This window comes from Littorina saxatilis, linkage group LG16 (genome assembly GCF_037325665.1).
Source record: "Littorina saxatilis isolate snail1 linkage group LG16, US_GU_Lsax_2.0, whole genome shotgun sequence".
NCBI classification, from domain to species: Eukaryota; Metazoa; Mollusca; class Gastropoda; order Littorinimorpha; family Littorinidae; genus Littorina; species Littorina saxatilis.
Genome location: NC_090260.1, coordinates 23421882 through 23439494, shown reverse-complemented (window position 1 = coordinate 23439494; position 17613 = coordinate 23421882). Strand labels below are relative to the sequence as shown.

Here is a 17613-nt window from a genome sequence, read left to right as displayed (position 1 = left end):
CATTTAGAATCCGAATACTTCCTAATGCAAGGAGCCCTAGTCGTTTACATAAACCGAAGATGGGGAGGTAGAACTTTTCTCTCCCTTCTTCAATGCTAGCGTTCTTGGCCAGGGCACGGTAACTTGATACCAACACGAAAAGGAACGCTGAAACCATGGTCCTGTGGCGCCGCTAACCCGTAACCGGTGGTCAGCATCTGAGTTACAGTGCTAGCTCGGCGAAGCCACGGCGAAAGGGCTACGGCTGTAACCCGATAACGGCACCGGCTGATAACAAGTTCACGCTGATATCAATGGCCTTGCTGCATCGCCAACTATCCTTCTGAGGCTCGGGCACCCCGCTGCACCAGCCTCTCCTTTCACCTCTACTTCTGGTGGCCCAATCGGAGGTTCCTCTGCTAGCCACCGATGCTCTGGTTGCTTCAACTTTACGTGATATTTGACATCCTTGACCTCTGATAACATCTAGCCTTGTGTAGAGCACTTGATCACAAAATCAGGACTATTATAATTAAGACAAGTACTATACACTTATAACTTTTTTCATATTTTTTTCTTGCTGTTTATTTTTAGTATTATCATAAAACCATTAATATTACAATTAAGTTCTCATGACCCACAATCTTGACAATAACTGAAATAATGACATCAGTGACTATGCCTTGAAGCTCTTGGACAACATTCAAGTGTGTGATATTTATACTGATATTACTGACTTGAAAAATAACTGTGAAGTAAAATGCTTATACTGTCTTAATATATTGTTTAAAACGTTCGCCAGAGACGTTTCTGTTTAATTTTGGTAGCAATTATTTGAGCCTCGTGCTTTTGTGTTTCTTCATCTTGCCCTTTCTATTGTAATTCGGACTGTTGGATAAATATGTATTTAAACCAAAAGAAGGCGTACTTCTCTTTTTAACTGTCAATAGTTCGATGAAACAACGCATCAGTTCAGGCGCAGTCAAGTCCAGACAAGCCCCTGTCAGTCACTCCAGTACACGCGTTCGGAATGCACGACAAGCTTGATACGGTTAGTTAAACACTTCCCCTCCGCCTTTGGTAACTTGACACTGATAGCGCGGCGGGGAGGTAGCTCAGTTGGTAGCGCGCTGGCTTTGTAGCCAGTCGGTCGCTATCAGCGTGGGTTCGATCCCCACGTTCGGCGAGAGATTTATTTCTCGGAGTCAACTTTGTGCAGACTCTCTTCGGTGTCTGAACACCCCCGTGTGAACACATGCGCACGAAAAAGATCCCACGTTCACAGCGAAAGTCTCAGGGCTTGGAAAACACGAAGACACGCATGCATCATCTCTCGTCTCCGATTATAATGATCGTATTTCGATACTTTGACGAGACAAACCCAATGCTGGTGTGTCGAAGAAGACAGCCACAGCGGGCTTGTTCGAATCAAAGTATCACACCATAACTTCAACGTATTACCAATACCTGTCCCAATATAGACCAGTTGGTCTAAGAGGACGTTAAACCCAAAAAGTCAGTCACACTGATAGCCGAAGGCGCAGCTCCTTTGCCCAGTCCATAAAACAAGAGGCACATACAATACACGCACAGGGGTAGAGGAGACGAAATAGGTGAATAAGAATAATCAGATATGTAATAGTTTTACTGCATTATAACAAACATTTAGGTGTTAATGTTGCTATTTTAAATTAAAGCCATGCTTTTTTTTGTTTAAACTGTGGCGTCATTTTCTGGTTTTGTTTTTGTATCCGGGGTTGTAAGAATTTACATGACAAATACAGGCATGTGATCATGCAGCCGAGTTGCAATGAGAAAGGCAACACAGATTCAGGCAGTTCGAGTTCATCATTAAAATTGTCTACTGTTGGTCTTTGGCATGGTGCGTGTCAAGACCTCACAGTCATGCTGGGAAGAAACCCTAGGTAGTGGAAGGTTACCGCTGTTCTCCCCTCACACTCTCTGTATCTCTCACGGTCCCTCTTTCTCCCCCCTCCCTCTCTCTTGTATCTTATAATAAATTTAGAGTACAAATATATATATATATCTCTTTCCCCCTATCTCGATTTCTCTCCCTTTCCCTCCTCTCTCTGTTTCCCTCTTTCCTCTATCAATAAATTTAGAATACACATTTTTTTCTCTCTCTCTCTCCCTCTCTCTCCCTCTCTCTCCCTCTCTCTCTCTCTCTCTCTCTCTCTCTCTCTCTCTCTCTCTCTCTCTCTCTCTCTCTCTCTCTCTCTCTCTCTCTCTCTCTCTCTCTCTCTCTCTCCCTCTCTCTCCATTTTAGAATGCAGTGAACGTTTCGACATTTATAATTGTTACAAAACATGTTTGGAAAAAGAGAAATACATTGAATTAATCGAAGATATTAAGTACAGAGTTGCTCTTACTCGTTTCCGCGCAGGAGTATCCGAAATCAACGCTCACAAGTTTCGGAACACACCAAACCAAACGACAAGAAACTGTCCTCTCAGTACAGCTGATAAAGAAGATGAACATCATGTTGTATTTTTATGTCCTTTTTATCAAGACCTTCGAGCAAAGTATTTAACAATCTCGATCTCTAAGACGCTGCAACAACAACTTGTGTATTTCTGTGGCAGTAATGAGGATAATTTGATGAACAGCTTCAGCAGATTTGTGTTCTTCATGTTACAGAAGAGACGAACCCTTAGAAATCAGGTTCAGTGACATGTCATCAGGGTCTTAATGTATTTGTTGAATTTTATGCGTGACTATAATTTATAACTGTGCAGATACTAATGCTGTTATTTTAACCACTATTGTAAGGGGCTGTGGCCTTAGACAATTAAAGATTTGTTCTTGTTCTTGTTCTTGTTCTTGTTCTCTCTCTCTCTCTATCTCTCTCTCTCTCTCTCTCTCTCTATCTCTCTCTCTCTCTCTCCCATAATTTATTGATAGTGATACTAATAGTATTCCTTCTCCCCTCACGCTCTCTGTATCTCTCATGGTCCCTCTTTCTCTCCCCCCCCCCCCTCCTACCTCTCTCTCTTATCTTATAATACATTTCTCTCCTCTATCAATAAATTTAGAATACGATATTATCTCTCTGTGCCTCTCTCTCTTACTGTCGTTGCGCGCGCACGCTTATTATGAGATAAGGGAGGTAGAGGTAGGGGGGGGGGGGGGGGGGGGGAGAGGGAACGTGAGCTAGAGACGGAAAAAGTGAGGAGAGAATACTATAAATATATATTATGTAATAGAGAGAGAGAGCGAGAGAGATATAAAAGAAAGAGAGAGAGATGAGAGAGAGAGAGCGAAAGAGAGAGAGAGAGCGAAAGAGAGAGAGAGAGAGAGAGAGAGAGAGAGAGAGAGAGAGAGAGAGAGAGAGAGAGAGAGAGAATTGAATTGAACTTTATTTAACAAGGATTAAGATTTAAGGCTACGCCTTTTCTTACAATCTGTCCTTGGGACGCATAGACACACAATAATATAATTTAAAAAAAAATATATATATAAAGTTAAAAAGTCAAGGAGGTTGGAAAACTGCAGCACCTGATAATAAAGATGACGATGATGATGATGATGACGATGATGATGACGATGATGATAATGATGAAGATGAGGCATGAAGAGCATACATATGTGGTTATTCATAAAATCAAATGCATACTATGCAGGTAATAATAAATACAAGCTGGTAGCAATCGAACATGTAGCAATTATGAGAGAGAGAGAGAGAGAGAGAGAGAGAGAGAGAGAGAGAGAGAGAGAGAGAGAGAGAGTATGTAAAGCGCTTAGAGAACGTCAAGCGCTATATAAATCTCCCATATAAATAAATAAAGGAGTGAGAGAATACTATAAATATATTATGGAAAAGACAGAGAGAGAGAGAGAGAGAGAGAGAGAGAGAGAGAGAGAGAGAGAGGGGGGGGAGAGAAAGAGAGAGAGAGAGAGAGAGAGAGAGAGAGAGAGACTGACACTGACACAGTTTAATTGAATATGGGCCTACAGCCCCTTTCAATGGGGGGGGGGGGGGGGGGGGTACACATAAATCACAGGAAAAAAAATAGAAAACATGATATTTAAACGTATGCAAAATACACAGTGGTTTGTTCCAAGCATTGCTGCTTTCCTCTATCAATAATCTTGCACATCAATGCTGCCTAATATACACATACAACCGAGAGAGAGAGAGAGAGAGAGAGAGAGAGAGAGAGAGAGAGAGAGAGAGAGAGAGAGAGAGAGAGAGAGAGAGAGAGAGAGAGATGCCTAATAAAGTTTGTTTTCAGGCCTATTCACTTCACTATTGGTCATTCTTTGTAAAAGATTGTTTCTACTCAGTTATTTACTGTCAATGATGCTTGAGACACAAGAGAACGATTGCTGTTATTTTTAAATCTGCAGTGATAACTTTTAGGTTGTGTGTAAAAAGTTGGTTCTGTACGTATATTTCATACGTTAAGTACCTTTGAAATTCAAACCGCTACTACTTGACAAAATGATGAGCCTTATTTACAAAAATAAAGGATCGTAGTTCAAACTGTCTGTCTATGAATGTCTGAATTGAATGTGCTGTCCCGATATACAGGTCGAAATAATATGGCCACCAACATCTCTATTTCTGTGTAATAAAACCTTGGAACCGCAGGCGACGTTAAGTACCGCTATGTCCGTACGGAAAGCACTAAGTACCGCTATGTCCGTACAGAAAGCACTAAGTACCGTTGGTCAAAACACCCGACTACTCCCAATTAGGGCTATGTTTCTACTCAGTTATTTGCTGTCAATGATGATTGAGATACAAGAGAACGATTGCTGTTATTTTTAAATCTGCAGTGATAACTTTTAGGTTGTGTGTAAAAAGTTGGTTCTGTACGTATATTTCATACGTTAAGTACCTTTGAAATTCAAACCGCTACTACTTGACAAAATGATGAGCCTTATTTACGAAAATAAAGGATCGTAGTTCAAACTAACATGCCTACATATAAACATCATAAACAACACACAAAAGTATTATGTACATGGGTTTTAACATCGCAGGTACTTAGCGCGGTACCTAGTGCAGCCAAGGTCTATGCACGGTACCTAAGGCCCTCTCATACGGACATGCCGGTACTTAGCGTCAGCCTCGCACACACACACACACACACACACACACACACACACACACACACACACACACACACACACACACACACACATACACGCAGACATTAGTTAAATTGTTGTTGAATTAAAAAGTAATCTAATGGAAATGTAACCTGTAATGTAAAAGAAAACAAAATTAAAATTTCATTAAAAAAAAAGACCAATGAAGAAGGATATGCTCACCGCCCAAAAAGAAAAAAAAAGAAAATACAAAAAAAGACGAAAGAGGCAAAAAAGATGGGTTGAAGCAGCCTTGCATGCAACTGAGGTAAAAAAAAAAAGAAACTGAACCTGTTGTGTGTGCCATAATCAAATTAGCCCACAATTGAAACATACTGAATTTTAAATCATGATATTGGTATTTTTGAGAAGTAAAATGAATAAAGAAATAGTACAAACAAAACTGAGTATTTTGCATGATTATTATGAAGATTGTTTTGCGAAAGAAATGATTGGATGCGTGAAAAATGGAGGTCTGATCTGTGACATGAACCATCAACTAGTTTTGCATCTCACTACAAGAATCGTTTAGAATGTCCAAGGACTGCTATTCTTGTTATGTGTGTTTGGTTTAAGTGTACTTGACAGTTGAAATGTTATTTTGTCCACAGAATTGTTTTTTTAAACGAAATTAATCGCTTGAAAGTTTGCCATCACTGTCGTAACAGAGGTTTCCACACGCGTGCAACAGCAACAAGTCCTAAATTTGAACTTTAGAATTTTCATATTCATCTTCAACACGATCTTGACATGAAAGGGCATAGAAACTCGCAAAGTTAAATGTTATTTAAGTATTATTTTCTCAAAATTGCATCTGCAAACTAAGTTGAAAGTTGCGCAATATGACATGCTTCTTCAAAATTCCGTTACGATGGTGAACGGTTTTGCAAATAATGTTCAGAGTTTTGAAGAAAGATTAGAACTATTTTGCGCGTAGTGACTTAGAGGTGCGGGTGACTACGCATGCGCAGTTACAGAGAGAAATAGTTCAGCTTCCAGCAGCGAAGAAAGATTTCGAGAATGTTTCCGAAGTCTGTGATTTTGTTACGACAGTGATCAACACCCAAGGTTCTTGAGAAAAGGTGAGTTTTTGCTGCTATGATATTTTATGAAGTGAAAAATTAGGCTAAACATTTGTTAATAATAGTTTTTCTTTCGATTTCACCTAGTCAAAACTTGACTAAATGTTTTAACATAGAGGGGGAATCGAAACGAGGGTCGTGGTGTATGTGTGTGTGTGTGTGTCTGTCTGTGCGTGTGTGTGTGTAGAGCGATTCAGACTTAAACTACTTGACCGATCTTTATGAAATTTGACATGAGAGTTCCTGGGTATGATATCCCCGGACGTTTTTTTCTTTTTTTCGACAAATACTTTTGATGACGTCATATCCGGCTTTTTGTAAAAGTTGAGGCGGCACTGTCACACCCTCATTTTTCAATTAAATTGATTGACATTTTTGTAAAGCAATCTTCGACGAAGGCCGGACTTCGGTATTGCATTTCAGCTTGGTGGCTTAAAAATTAATTAATGACTTTGGCCATTACAAATCTGAAAATTGTAATAATTTTTTTTTTATATATAAAACGATCCAAATTTACGTTCACCTTATTCTCCATCATTGTCTGATTCCAAAAACATATAAATATGTTATATTTGGATTAAAAACAAGCTCTGAAAATTAAAAATATAAAAATTATGATCAAAATTAAATTTCCGAAATCGATTTAAAGGAACGGTAAGTGTCAATGTTTTCTTTAATTGTAAAAGTTCTATGTTCAATGGAATGGTAAGTCTGAACAAAATAATTACTTTATTTTGTTTTTAGCCAGTGAATGTGGATGCATCAAAATCTTGATAGACATCAAACAAATTCATGTTAGTGAAACTAGTACACATATTGCATCAATCTTTGGTTGAAATCGCAAGTACTTGCATGTTTCAGGTGCAAGAGATTCGACCTGATGAACTGGTGGTAAAGTTCCTTCGAAGGAAACCGGAGGGGAACTACTATTGCTTTCCAGGGATCGATGATAGTTCCTTAGTCCCTACATCTGATGCAACCATGATTCGTGACCCCACCTTCAATGCCAGGGGGCATTATTTCTTTTGAAATAAATTAATTAACTACAAGTGGCAACTGTTCTATATGTAACCAATGCCTTTGGTTTATTGTCTTAACAATTGAATGAACCACTTTTGAACATTTGCATTCTTCATGTCAAACCTTATGTCTGGTTGTTCGTTTCCGAGTTACGTCGGTGATGAACTTTTCATTAATGTTTCTCTTTTTTGGGGCAAAGTTTGCTTGATTTTGTCCAGCTTTTTTTCTTTCTGTTCCTGTTTTAGTGTTTGGCATTTTACCTAAGAAGAATCTGGTTGCAAAATTAGCTTCATTTAGTGAAGTTTGTTGGAAAAAGCATAACCGTTTCTTTGTTACAAAAGTGATGTTTCCATGTTACATCGGTGACCATTTTGCATTCTTTTGGGATAACTTTCTAACATTTTGTCTTAGAGCAACAAATCTTTGTATATATGCTATTGTGAAGGTTAAATGTCAATAAGACTGAATGAATGCCATGTATCAACATGTTCTGATCAGGATATCATTAATTAATTTTAATTTTTGTATTGAAATTTTGACGAATGCATGGAACTTTGAAAAAAAAACATTATTTTGTTGTTTGCATGTAGTCATTTCATATTGAACTCTATAATGGCTTGTGATTCAACAATAATAACTGAATAAAAGTCGTTTTCAGCCTTATAAATGCAGTTTTGTTGTCTTTTATTGTTTCCATGTTACACGGGTGATTTTGCACACATGGTCCAAATGATGCTCAATATATGGCAAACTAAAGGCAATGTTATATTTTTTCTTGTTTAAACTGAAAAGGTAAACCCTGAGAAGTGTGTAAATAGTATTATCAAAGTTTTCTGGGAAGATTTTACTTTTGGTGATAATGTCACAAACAGAGGACGAGATTCTGAGACGCACCCATATGTGTGTGAATGCTGAACGTTTGATATATATACATGCTTTACCAGTGAGCTATATAAACATTTTGAGCTCCACGTATTTTCTTTTATTGTTGGAATGAATCGGAGGAGAATAACGAATGCGTATAAATGTAATAGTATCCTTCTGACTGACAGTCGGTATTTTAGATAATTCATTCCCGACATTGACTAAATGTAAAAAGGTGTTTTAACACAATAACGTAGGTTGAACCTAAAGCACGATTCCAGTAGAAAACAAAGCAACAGCTGATTAATTTTGGTTGCATCACTCACAACCAGAACCCAAATCTTCCTCTTCTGCTCCCCTCCCCTCCCCCCTGACAAACCGTATGACCTTCACTTTGGGCCTGTTAATTAAGCTAGGTACTGAATGTGTTCGCAGGCACTTGAGTGACTTCATTCCTGACGTCATCACCAATATTCCAACCAAGGCAAAATATCCCAGACACTAAATGACTAATTGTGGCCTCGAATCAAACAATGACATCATAGCTGGATGAGGTCACAGCCTAATTTTTACAGATATTTTCACACACACACACATCTACAACCCCAATACCACACCGGTGACACTGTGACGGTTCCCCTACGCTTTGTGTTCGGTGCCCTGACCCTTTGTGTTCGGTTCCCACTCGGTTCCCACACGCCAAAATTCGCGGACAAAACATCCATTTATGGTAGTATTACGCAATGTTGCTCTCTGAGAATGGTCTTGTTAGATCTGTGAGTGTTTACACTACATGCCTAGGTGCTGTTGGATTGAAGGTTTTTGATATTTTAGCCGTTATTAGGTAGAATGCCTTCCACTTTACTGCAAAACTGCATAATTCGTAGCATCGGCAAGAAATATCCTACCAAAAAATGCCTGCTTGGAACTGTCGTTGGTCCAGCAAAAAGTTCAACATGTCTGTAGCAGACAGCCCAAGTTTCAAGATTGTAGGGCCATCCAAACAGCCGTAATAATATTAGCCGTAATAATAAAAACAACAAAAGTAGTCAGTGAAATTGGCTGTGTTCGGTCCCCCCACACTTTTGTGACGTAGGCGTGACGGTTCCCATAATTCATTGTGTCGGTCCCCACTTTCTGTGTCGGACCCCACTTTCGACCTAATTTCTCTGTGACGGACCCCACAACCAGCCTATTTTGTGTCGGTCCCCACACCTTCTTGGATTTATGACTTGCCGGTTACTTGTATCATTGTATTCATTGAATCTAATTGTCTCGGAGTTATTTTTCAGCAAAAACCGGCAAGGCAGCACCTTTTGTGATACCAAGTAAGTCAGATGACAACAATCTTGCACACGTTTGCTTTAGTAGCGGCAAAAAAGGAACACGTGATCAGATTCTGTGAAGACATTCAAACCCACGTACCTTTCATCCATCACCAAATCTTGTTCTGCAGAAAGGGAGAAAGAACAAAAGGTGTTTTAACACAATAACGTACGTTGAACCTAAAGCACGATTCCAGTAGAGAACAAAGCAACAGCTGATTAAGTTTGGTTGCATCACTCACAACCAGAACCCAAATCTTCCTCTTCTGCCCCCCCTCCCCCCCCCCCCCCCCCTTCCCCCGACAAACCGTATGACCTTCACTTTGGGCCTGTTAATTAAGCTAGGTACTGAATGTGTTCGCAGGCACTTGAGTGACTTCATTGCTGACGTCATCACCAATATTCCAACCAAGGCAAAATATCCCAGACACTAAGTTGTGGCCTCGAATCAAACAATGACATCATAGCTGGATGAGGTCACAGCCTAATTTTTACAGATATTTTCACACACACACACACACACACACACACATATACAACCCCAATACACACTATAATATCCATACGATATCATGTGTGAACAAATCAGTTTACTTTTAATGTGATAAAGTTAAAATACGTTACATGTAATATATAAAACCGCCATTATCAAAATAAGGCCAAGCGTTTTGTGCAAGATGACGACACTGGTGAATTGATATCTGAACACAGACATATTTTGCAAAACGTGAAACAGCTTTACGAAGATTTGTATAATTTGCCACCAACAGAAGACGTTAATGTACAGAAATGATGTATGGAAAAAACACATCCCGTTTTGACAAATGAAGACATAAATAACATTGAGGGGAATCTTACCTATACTGAAATGTGCTCAGCATTACGGAACATGAAAAACGGAACAAGCCCAGGACCTGACGGGTTTACAACAGAATTTTATAAATATTTGTTCCAGGATATTGAAATATTTCTGTAACGTTCCGAAAATGCTTGATTTCAATGTAGAGAATTGTCAGTTACACAAAAACAAGGCATTATTACATGCATTCCGATAAAAGATAAGCCAAAACAAGTCATTAAGAACTGGCGGCCAATAACCCTGCTTAACATATCCTATACAATTTGTTCATCTTGTATTGTGAATGGATTGAAAATAATGTTACCCAAGATTATTAGTGAACACCAAACAGGTTTTATGAAAGGAAGATGTATCGGGGATAATATACGTTTGCTGTATGATGTAGATGTGTACTGAAAGAGAAAATATACCAGGTTTGCTGCTTGCAATTGATTTTGAGAAGGCGTTCGACAGTGTGTCCTGGCCCTTTTTACAAAAGGCATTGGATTTGTTCAATGTTGGAAATGATGTAAAACAGTGGGTAAGAGGTTTTTGTACCAAGATATACATGCAGACATGTGTTGCAGTAACTAAATGGACAATATTCTGGGAAGTTCATGCAGCCTTGTGTTACAGTAACTAAATGGACAATATTCTGGGAAGTTCATGCAGCCTTGTGTTACAGTAACTAAATGGCCAATATTCTGGGAAGTTCATGCAGCCTTGTGTTACAGTAACTAAATGGACAATATTCTGGGAAGTTCATGCAGCCTTGTGTTACAGTAACTAAATGGACAATATTCTGGGAAGTTCATGCAGCCTTGTGTTACAGTAACTAAATGGACAATATTCTGGGAAGTTCATGCAGCCTTGTGTTACAGTAACTAAATGGCCAATATTCTGGGAAGTTCATGCAGCCTTGTGTTACAGTAACTAAATGGCCAATATTCTGGGAAGTTCATGCAGCCTTGTGTTACAGTAACTAAATGGACAATATTCTGGGAAGTTCATGCAGCCTTGTGTTACAGTAACTAAATGGACAATATTCTGGGAAGTTCATGCAGCCTTGTGTTACAGTAACTAAATGGACAATATTCTGGGAAGTTCATGCAGCCTTGTGTTACAGTAACTAAATGGACAATATTCTGGGAAGTTCATGCAGCCTTGTGTTACAGTAACTAAATGGACAATATTCTGGGAAGTTCATGCAGCCTTGTGTTACAGAAACTAAATGGACAATATTCTGGGAAGTTCATGCAGCCTTGTGTTACAGTAACTAAATGGACAATATTCTGGGAAGTTCATGCAGCCTTGTGTTACAGTAACTAAATGGACAATATTCTGGGAAGTTCATGCAGCCTTTTATTCCTTGCTGTGGAATAGTATGCACAGATCCGGCGAAATGTCGTTTGCAGACCTTATTGCAATGGTGGTTTGAATATGATTGACATTTATACTGTTGTGGCATCAGTAAAGATACATTGGATTAGCAGGTTCAAGATGTTGGAATTGATGTAAAAAAGAATGTTTTTGATATGATACCTGGAATGAATGACATATTTAAAGTGGGTGCCGAGTATGTAAATGTGTTAATGAAACGATGTGGTAACCTTTTTGGAAGGATGTTTTGAAACATTATAAGAAATACTGTTCCTTATGTGAGGTAATTAATGTGAATGATTTTGTTTCCGAATGTATACATTACAATTTAAACATTATACGAGATCACGGGACATAAGGTACCGGCACGGTGGCCTAGTGGTAAGGCGTCCGCCCTGTGATCGGGAGGTCGTGGGTTCGAACCCCGGCCGGGTCATACCTAAGACTTTAAAATTGGCAATCTAGTGGCTGCTCCGCCTGGCGTCTGGCATTATGGGGTTAGTGCTAGGACTGGTTGGTCCGGTGTCAGAATAATGTGACTGGGTGAGACATGAAGCCTGTGCTGCGACTTCTGTCTTGTGTGTGGCGCACGTTATATGTCAAAGCAGCACCGCCCTGATATGGCCCTTCGTGGTCGGCTGGGCGTTAAGCAAACAAACAAACAAACGGGATATAAGGTAATGGATTAAAAATGATGTATTGTTTGTCCATCAGTTGTTACATTTTAATGGAAGATTTTTGACTTTTGAAGAATTTAAGTTACATTTTCCTTTTGTTCAAACTATTTTTTTTATTTTACAAAGGTGTGATTAAGTCCTTAAGAAAATACCAGAAAAAAGTAAAAATGGATTCGTTAAATGGGTTTTCAGATTAGGAAGAATGAACCATGGCAGATTATTTGTAGAGGCAAACAGGCAATTAAAGACGTTTTTTTGAAATCAAAATTTGATGATACCTCTGCAGGCATGAACAGATGTAATATGTATATTTGCAACCTGAACTGGAAACAGGTTGTTGATAAGTGTTTCAAAACAACTAAGGACACAAAGGTAAGATGGTTCCAGACCAGATTGCTTCATCGCATTCCTGGATGATGCTAGCCGGTTATTTGTTCAAAAGATTCTTGACAGCCCCCTTTGTGCCTTTTGTAAAAATAACAAGTCGCGTAAGGCGAAAATACAACATTTAGTCAAGTAGCTGTCGAACTCACAGAATGAAACTGAACGCAATGCAACGCAGCAAGACCGTATACTCGTAGCATCGTCAGTCCACCGCTCATGGCAAAGGCAGTGAAATTGACAAGAAGAGCGGGGTAGTAGTTGCGCTGAGAAGGATAGCACGCTTTTCTGTACCTCTCTTCGTTTTAACTTTCTGAGCGTGTTTTCAATCCAAACATATCATATCTATATGTTTTTGTAATCAGGAACCGACAAGGAATAAGATGAAAGTGTTTTTAAATTGATTTGGAAAATTTAATTTTGATCATAATTTTTATATTTTAATTTTCAGAGCTTGATTTTAATCCAAATATAACATATTTATATGTTTTTGGAATGAGAAAATGATGGAGAATAAGATGAACGTAAATTTGGATCGTTTTATAAAAAAATAATTTGTTTACACTTTTCAGATTTTTAATGACCAAAGTCATTAATTAATTTTTAAGCCACCAAGCTGAAATGCAATACCGAAGTCCGGGCTTTGTCGGAGATTACTTGACCAAAATTTCAACCAATTCAACAAATGAGAGCGTGACAGTGCCGCCTCAACTTTCACGAAAAGCTGGATATGACGTCATCAAAGACATTTATCAAAAAAATGAAAAGCACGTCTGAGGATATCATACCCAGGAACTCTCATGTCAAATTTCATAAAGATCGGTCCAGTAGTTTAGTCTGAATCGCTCTACACACACACACAGACAGACAGACACACATACACCACGACCCTCGTCTCGATTCCCCCCTCTATGTTAAAACATTTAGTCAAAACTTGACTAAATGTAAAAATGAAACAATTTCCCATATATTTTGGTACTGCCCGCGTAGTCGGAAATTATAGACTGATTTGGAAGATTTGTTAAACAGAAGTTGTATTTACCGCGCAAATGTTCATTTTACAGAAGAATTTATTTTCTTTGGTTGTTTGAACAATGTTAATGTATATGTGGTTTTTGGATTTTATTATTATGTTTGCAAAGTTTTATATTTAAAATAAAGATTTGAAATAGAAAAATGTTCCAGTTTCAATGCTAGTAACATTAACACATGTTTAGAATTATGGTCCTCATATGAAGAGTTGGTTAGGTAATAAGCTAGGTTGTGCAGAGATGTGATGATTTGTTTATAAATTATACATATTGTAACGAAAGCGGATTGCTCTCTTTGATTGTTGTGATGTGTGAAATAAATGTTAGTGATGATGATGAATAAAAGAAGACACAAATTGTTGCACGTTTCAAGATTCAGATTTAATTATCTGATGATCTCATGGCAATAATCATTCAAACACTCAGTTAGAATGACAAATTTATATATATCTGGTAATGTACCAGTAATCCATTAACATCAAAACATCACTGGAACATCCATACGATTAGAAGACTCTTCCAACCATCCTTTACATTAGACTGCTCTCAAAATCTTCTTGTTCCCATTAGACAAGTTCGATTATTCCTCTTCTTCAATAACTTGTTCCAAATCCCCTTTTCCCCGTTAGACCGCTTCAGTTACTCCTCCTCGGTAACTTGCTCCAAATTCCCTCTGGCCGTAGACTTCGCACGCACAAAGCTAGGACACTCAGGCTGCAAAACAGCTTCATCCCCAAATCCATCACCCTTGGCAACATGTAAACACATCCACATACGCGACTCAGCCCCTCTTCTGCCAGTGCAATCAGTAGTAATGTACATGTATGTATTGGTTTTATGTACGTCCGTATATTTTCTGTGATATATTGTATGCTATGATTTTTTTTTGCAATGATGTTTAGCCATAGTCCGTTATACGCGTAGGTGTGCGAGAATATGTAAGCGCAGTGCTTTAAAGATGTCCATGTGGGAATGTGTAAGTGGGCGTAGTCGAATGTTCATGTGGGAATGTGTAAGTGGAGCATAATTATAAGAATGCCCATGTGTGAATGTGTATGTGGAGCGTATAAGAATGTGTAAGTGGAGCGTGGTCGAATGTCCATACATGTGTGAATGGGTAAGTTGAGCGTATAAGAATGTCCATGTGTGCGATGTGTAAGCACAATGCAAGGAATGGCCAGAGAGGTATGTGGGAGGTGTGTTTATAACCTGCCCTGTTATATAGTGCTATATGTCTTATGTAAAAACAATGTCCTGTTTGCATTATTGTTATGTACCACGCCTGAATTTCTCTATGAGATGATAAAGTATTCTTCTTCTTATTCTTATTCTTTTCCCGTTAGTCTGCTCCGTACCCAGAAGAAGATGAAGTCAAAGACCATCAGCATAAAACATAACCCCCGCATAGCATAGCCGCATCTCATAACATAGTAGAGCATAGTCCAGTCCAGCATAGTCTAGTCCAGCATCGTCTCGCCGCATCTCATAACTTCATCTCCCTTGTTAAGTGGTTCTTGTATAGAATATAGTCAATGTTTGTTTAGTCAAGCAGTATGTAAGAAATGTTTAGTCCTTTGTACTGGAAACTTGCATTCTCCCAGTAAGGTCATATATTGTACTACGTTGCAAGCCCCTGGAGCAATTTTTTGATTGGTGCTTTTGTGAACAAGAAACACATAACAAGTGGCTCTATCCCATCTTCCCCCTTTCCCCTATCCCATCTCCCCTCTTTCCCTCGTCGCGATATAACCTTCGTGGTTGAAAACGACGTTAAACACCAAATAAAGAAAGAAAGACTTCATCTCCAAGCCCAACATACACTACTCAAAAGAATTCAAGGGCCACTCAGTTGGTCATTCCCCATTTAAAGCAATTAAGACAAACAACAGAAAACATATATCAGAAGTTTAATTTATTCACTTGTTGTTCGATCAGTTACAATTTCATTAACCAACACGAATTATTCATCGAGAAAATTTCATTTGAATGGACATACCCCCATTTTCAAAATTCAGAACAGAGAGCAATTGGAATCACAAGAGTCAATAACGAGTGTGACCTCCATTGGCATTGATGCAGTCGAGGCAACGCTGACGCATGGACCTGACCAATGTCTGAAGAGTGTTCTGAGGGATCGCCTGCCACTCCTGCTGCAGAGTGTGGAACAGGACGTTGAGGTTTGGTGGAGGAGAATGATTCGCTCGAATCAGTCGCCCCAGGACATCCCAAAGGTGCTCGATTGAGTTCAGATCGGGCGAACGGGAGGGCCAGTCCATCCTGATAACTTGCTGCTGCTGCAGAAAGTTATTGACGACCCGAGCTCCATGTGCAGGCGCGTTGTCGTCTTGCAGTGTGGCACCTGGTCCGATGGCATGAAGGACTGGTGTGGCTATGGGACGCAGAATGTCATCCCTGTACGCGATGCCAGTCGGGTTGCCTTGGACACGGTGTAGGGGTGTCCTGTGGTGAAGACTGAATCCACCCCACACCATCAGGGAGCCGCCACCATGTCTGTTGTGCTCCAGAACGGTAGCGTTGCTGAAGCGCTCTCTAGGACGTCTCCAGACGCGAATTCGGCCGTCGTTGAAGGACAGCGTGTAGCAAGACTCGTCGGAGAAGAGCTCGCTGGACCACTGCTGCCTTGTCCAGGCCAGATGACGCCGGGTCCAGGCCAGACGAGCTGCACGATGAGCCCTAGTGAGTGGAGGTCGTACCGCTCGCCGCCTTGATCGCATGTTCACCTCGTGCAGACGGTTGCGAACAGTTTGGTCACTGACCAGGATGTTGGTGGCTGTTCGCACTTGCCCCCTGAGCGTGTTTGCAGTGGCGGTTCTGTTACGCAGGGCTGACACGATGACGTAGCGGTCTTCTCTCCATGTCGTCATTCGTGTGCGCGCAGCCTCCCTTGGTTCTTGCACACTTCCGGTGTTGTTGAAGCGATCTCTCAGCCTCTGTATGACAGAATGTGTCACTTGCAGTCGCCTGCCAACTTCCCGCACTGCTACGCCTTCCTGGAGCCAGGCCACGGCCATCCCTCTGGCAGCATCACTCAGTCGGCGTCTTGGGGGCATGGTTAGAAATGCTCAAGAAACGTGGCCTTAAATACCCGTTGGTCTGAAAAACTGGTTGACGTCTGCTCACAAAAGCTACGGCTTTCACGTGCATTGCAGTTTTCAGTCTGCGCAGGTGTGCTGCGTCAGCTAGACGCGTTTGAAAAGTTGGCATTTTCACGTAAATTTTGCGTTTCTTTTGTGGCCCCGTGTAGCACTTTGAATAAACCCTCATCTGAACCCTTTTCAGAAACACGTTGTCTTGAACATTGCGTAACACTGTTTGTTGCTTATTTGGCAAAAAAACACATTTTGTTCAGTCTGCACTTTATTTTTCAAACCATGTCAAAAATGACACTGGCCCTTGAATTCTTTTGAGTAGTGTAGTCTAGCATAGTCTCGTCCAGCATAGTCTCATCTCCAAGCCTAACATAGTCCCGATTTCTCCTTACAACATACCTTTCTTTTCTTTGCTCGTCTGGTTTGTCTGGTACCTTTAGCAACGAACCGACACTCTCGATCGTCTTAGAGTCAAGGCGATCGAACGTGTTTGTTTACGTTTCTCTAGGTAACCTCTAACAACGTACAAACAATTTATCTTACCTAACTAAATCTCTATTTCCTTTCACTCAATCATTATCTTATCAATAATGAATCAATTCTAAAATGCATACAGTAATAATTACATGCACATTGTATAAAACAACAATCATTCATCGTTCTTTCCCGATGAGATCTCGTGTAACACGTCATCTAAAATGGCGTCGTCGAAGAGAAGATTATGTTCTATTGTGTTCGTATCGATCGCGTTCTCATGATACAAACGCGATTCCGAATAAAAACCAAATGAACTGGTCAACGAAAGTATCCT

General features: G+C 39.9%; 1 protein-coding gene across 1 annotated transcript in view; it reads right to left on the bottom strand.

The window, feature by feature from the left end:
* LOC138949798 (uncharacterized) overlaps positions 1–9607 on the bottom strand; it is a 28324-nt gene extending 18717 nt beyond the window's left edge. The window contains exon 1 of the mRNA XM_070321586.1: positions 9486–9607. Coding sequence (XP_070177687.1) covers positions 9486–9496 — 11 coding nt within the window. The 5' untranslated portion in view covers positions 9497–9607. The remainder of the gene's footprint in view (positions 1–9485) is intronic.
* Positions 9608–17613: the final 8006 nt, after the last annotated feature.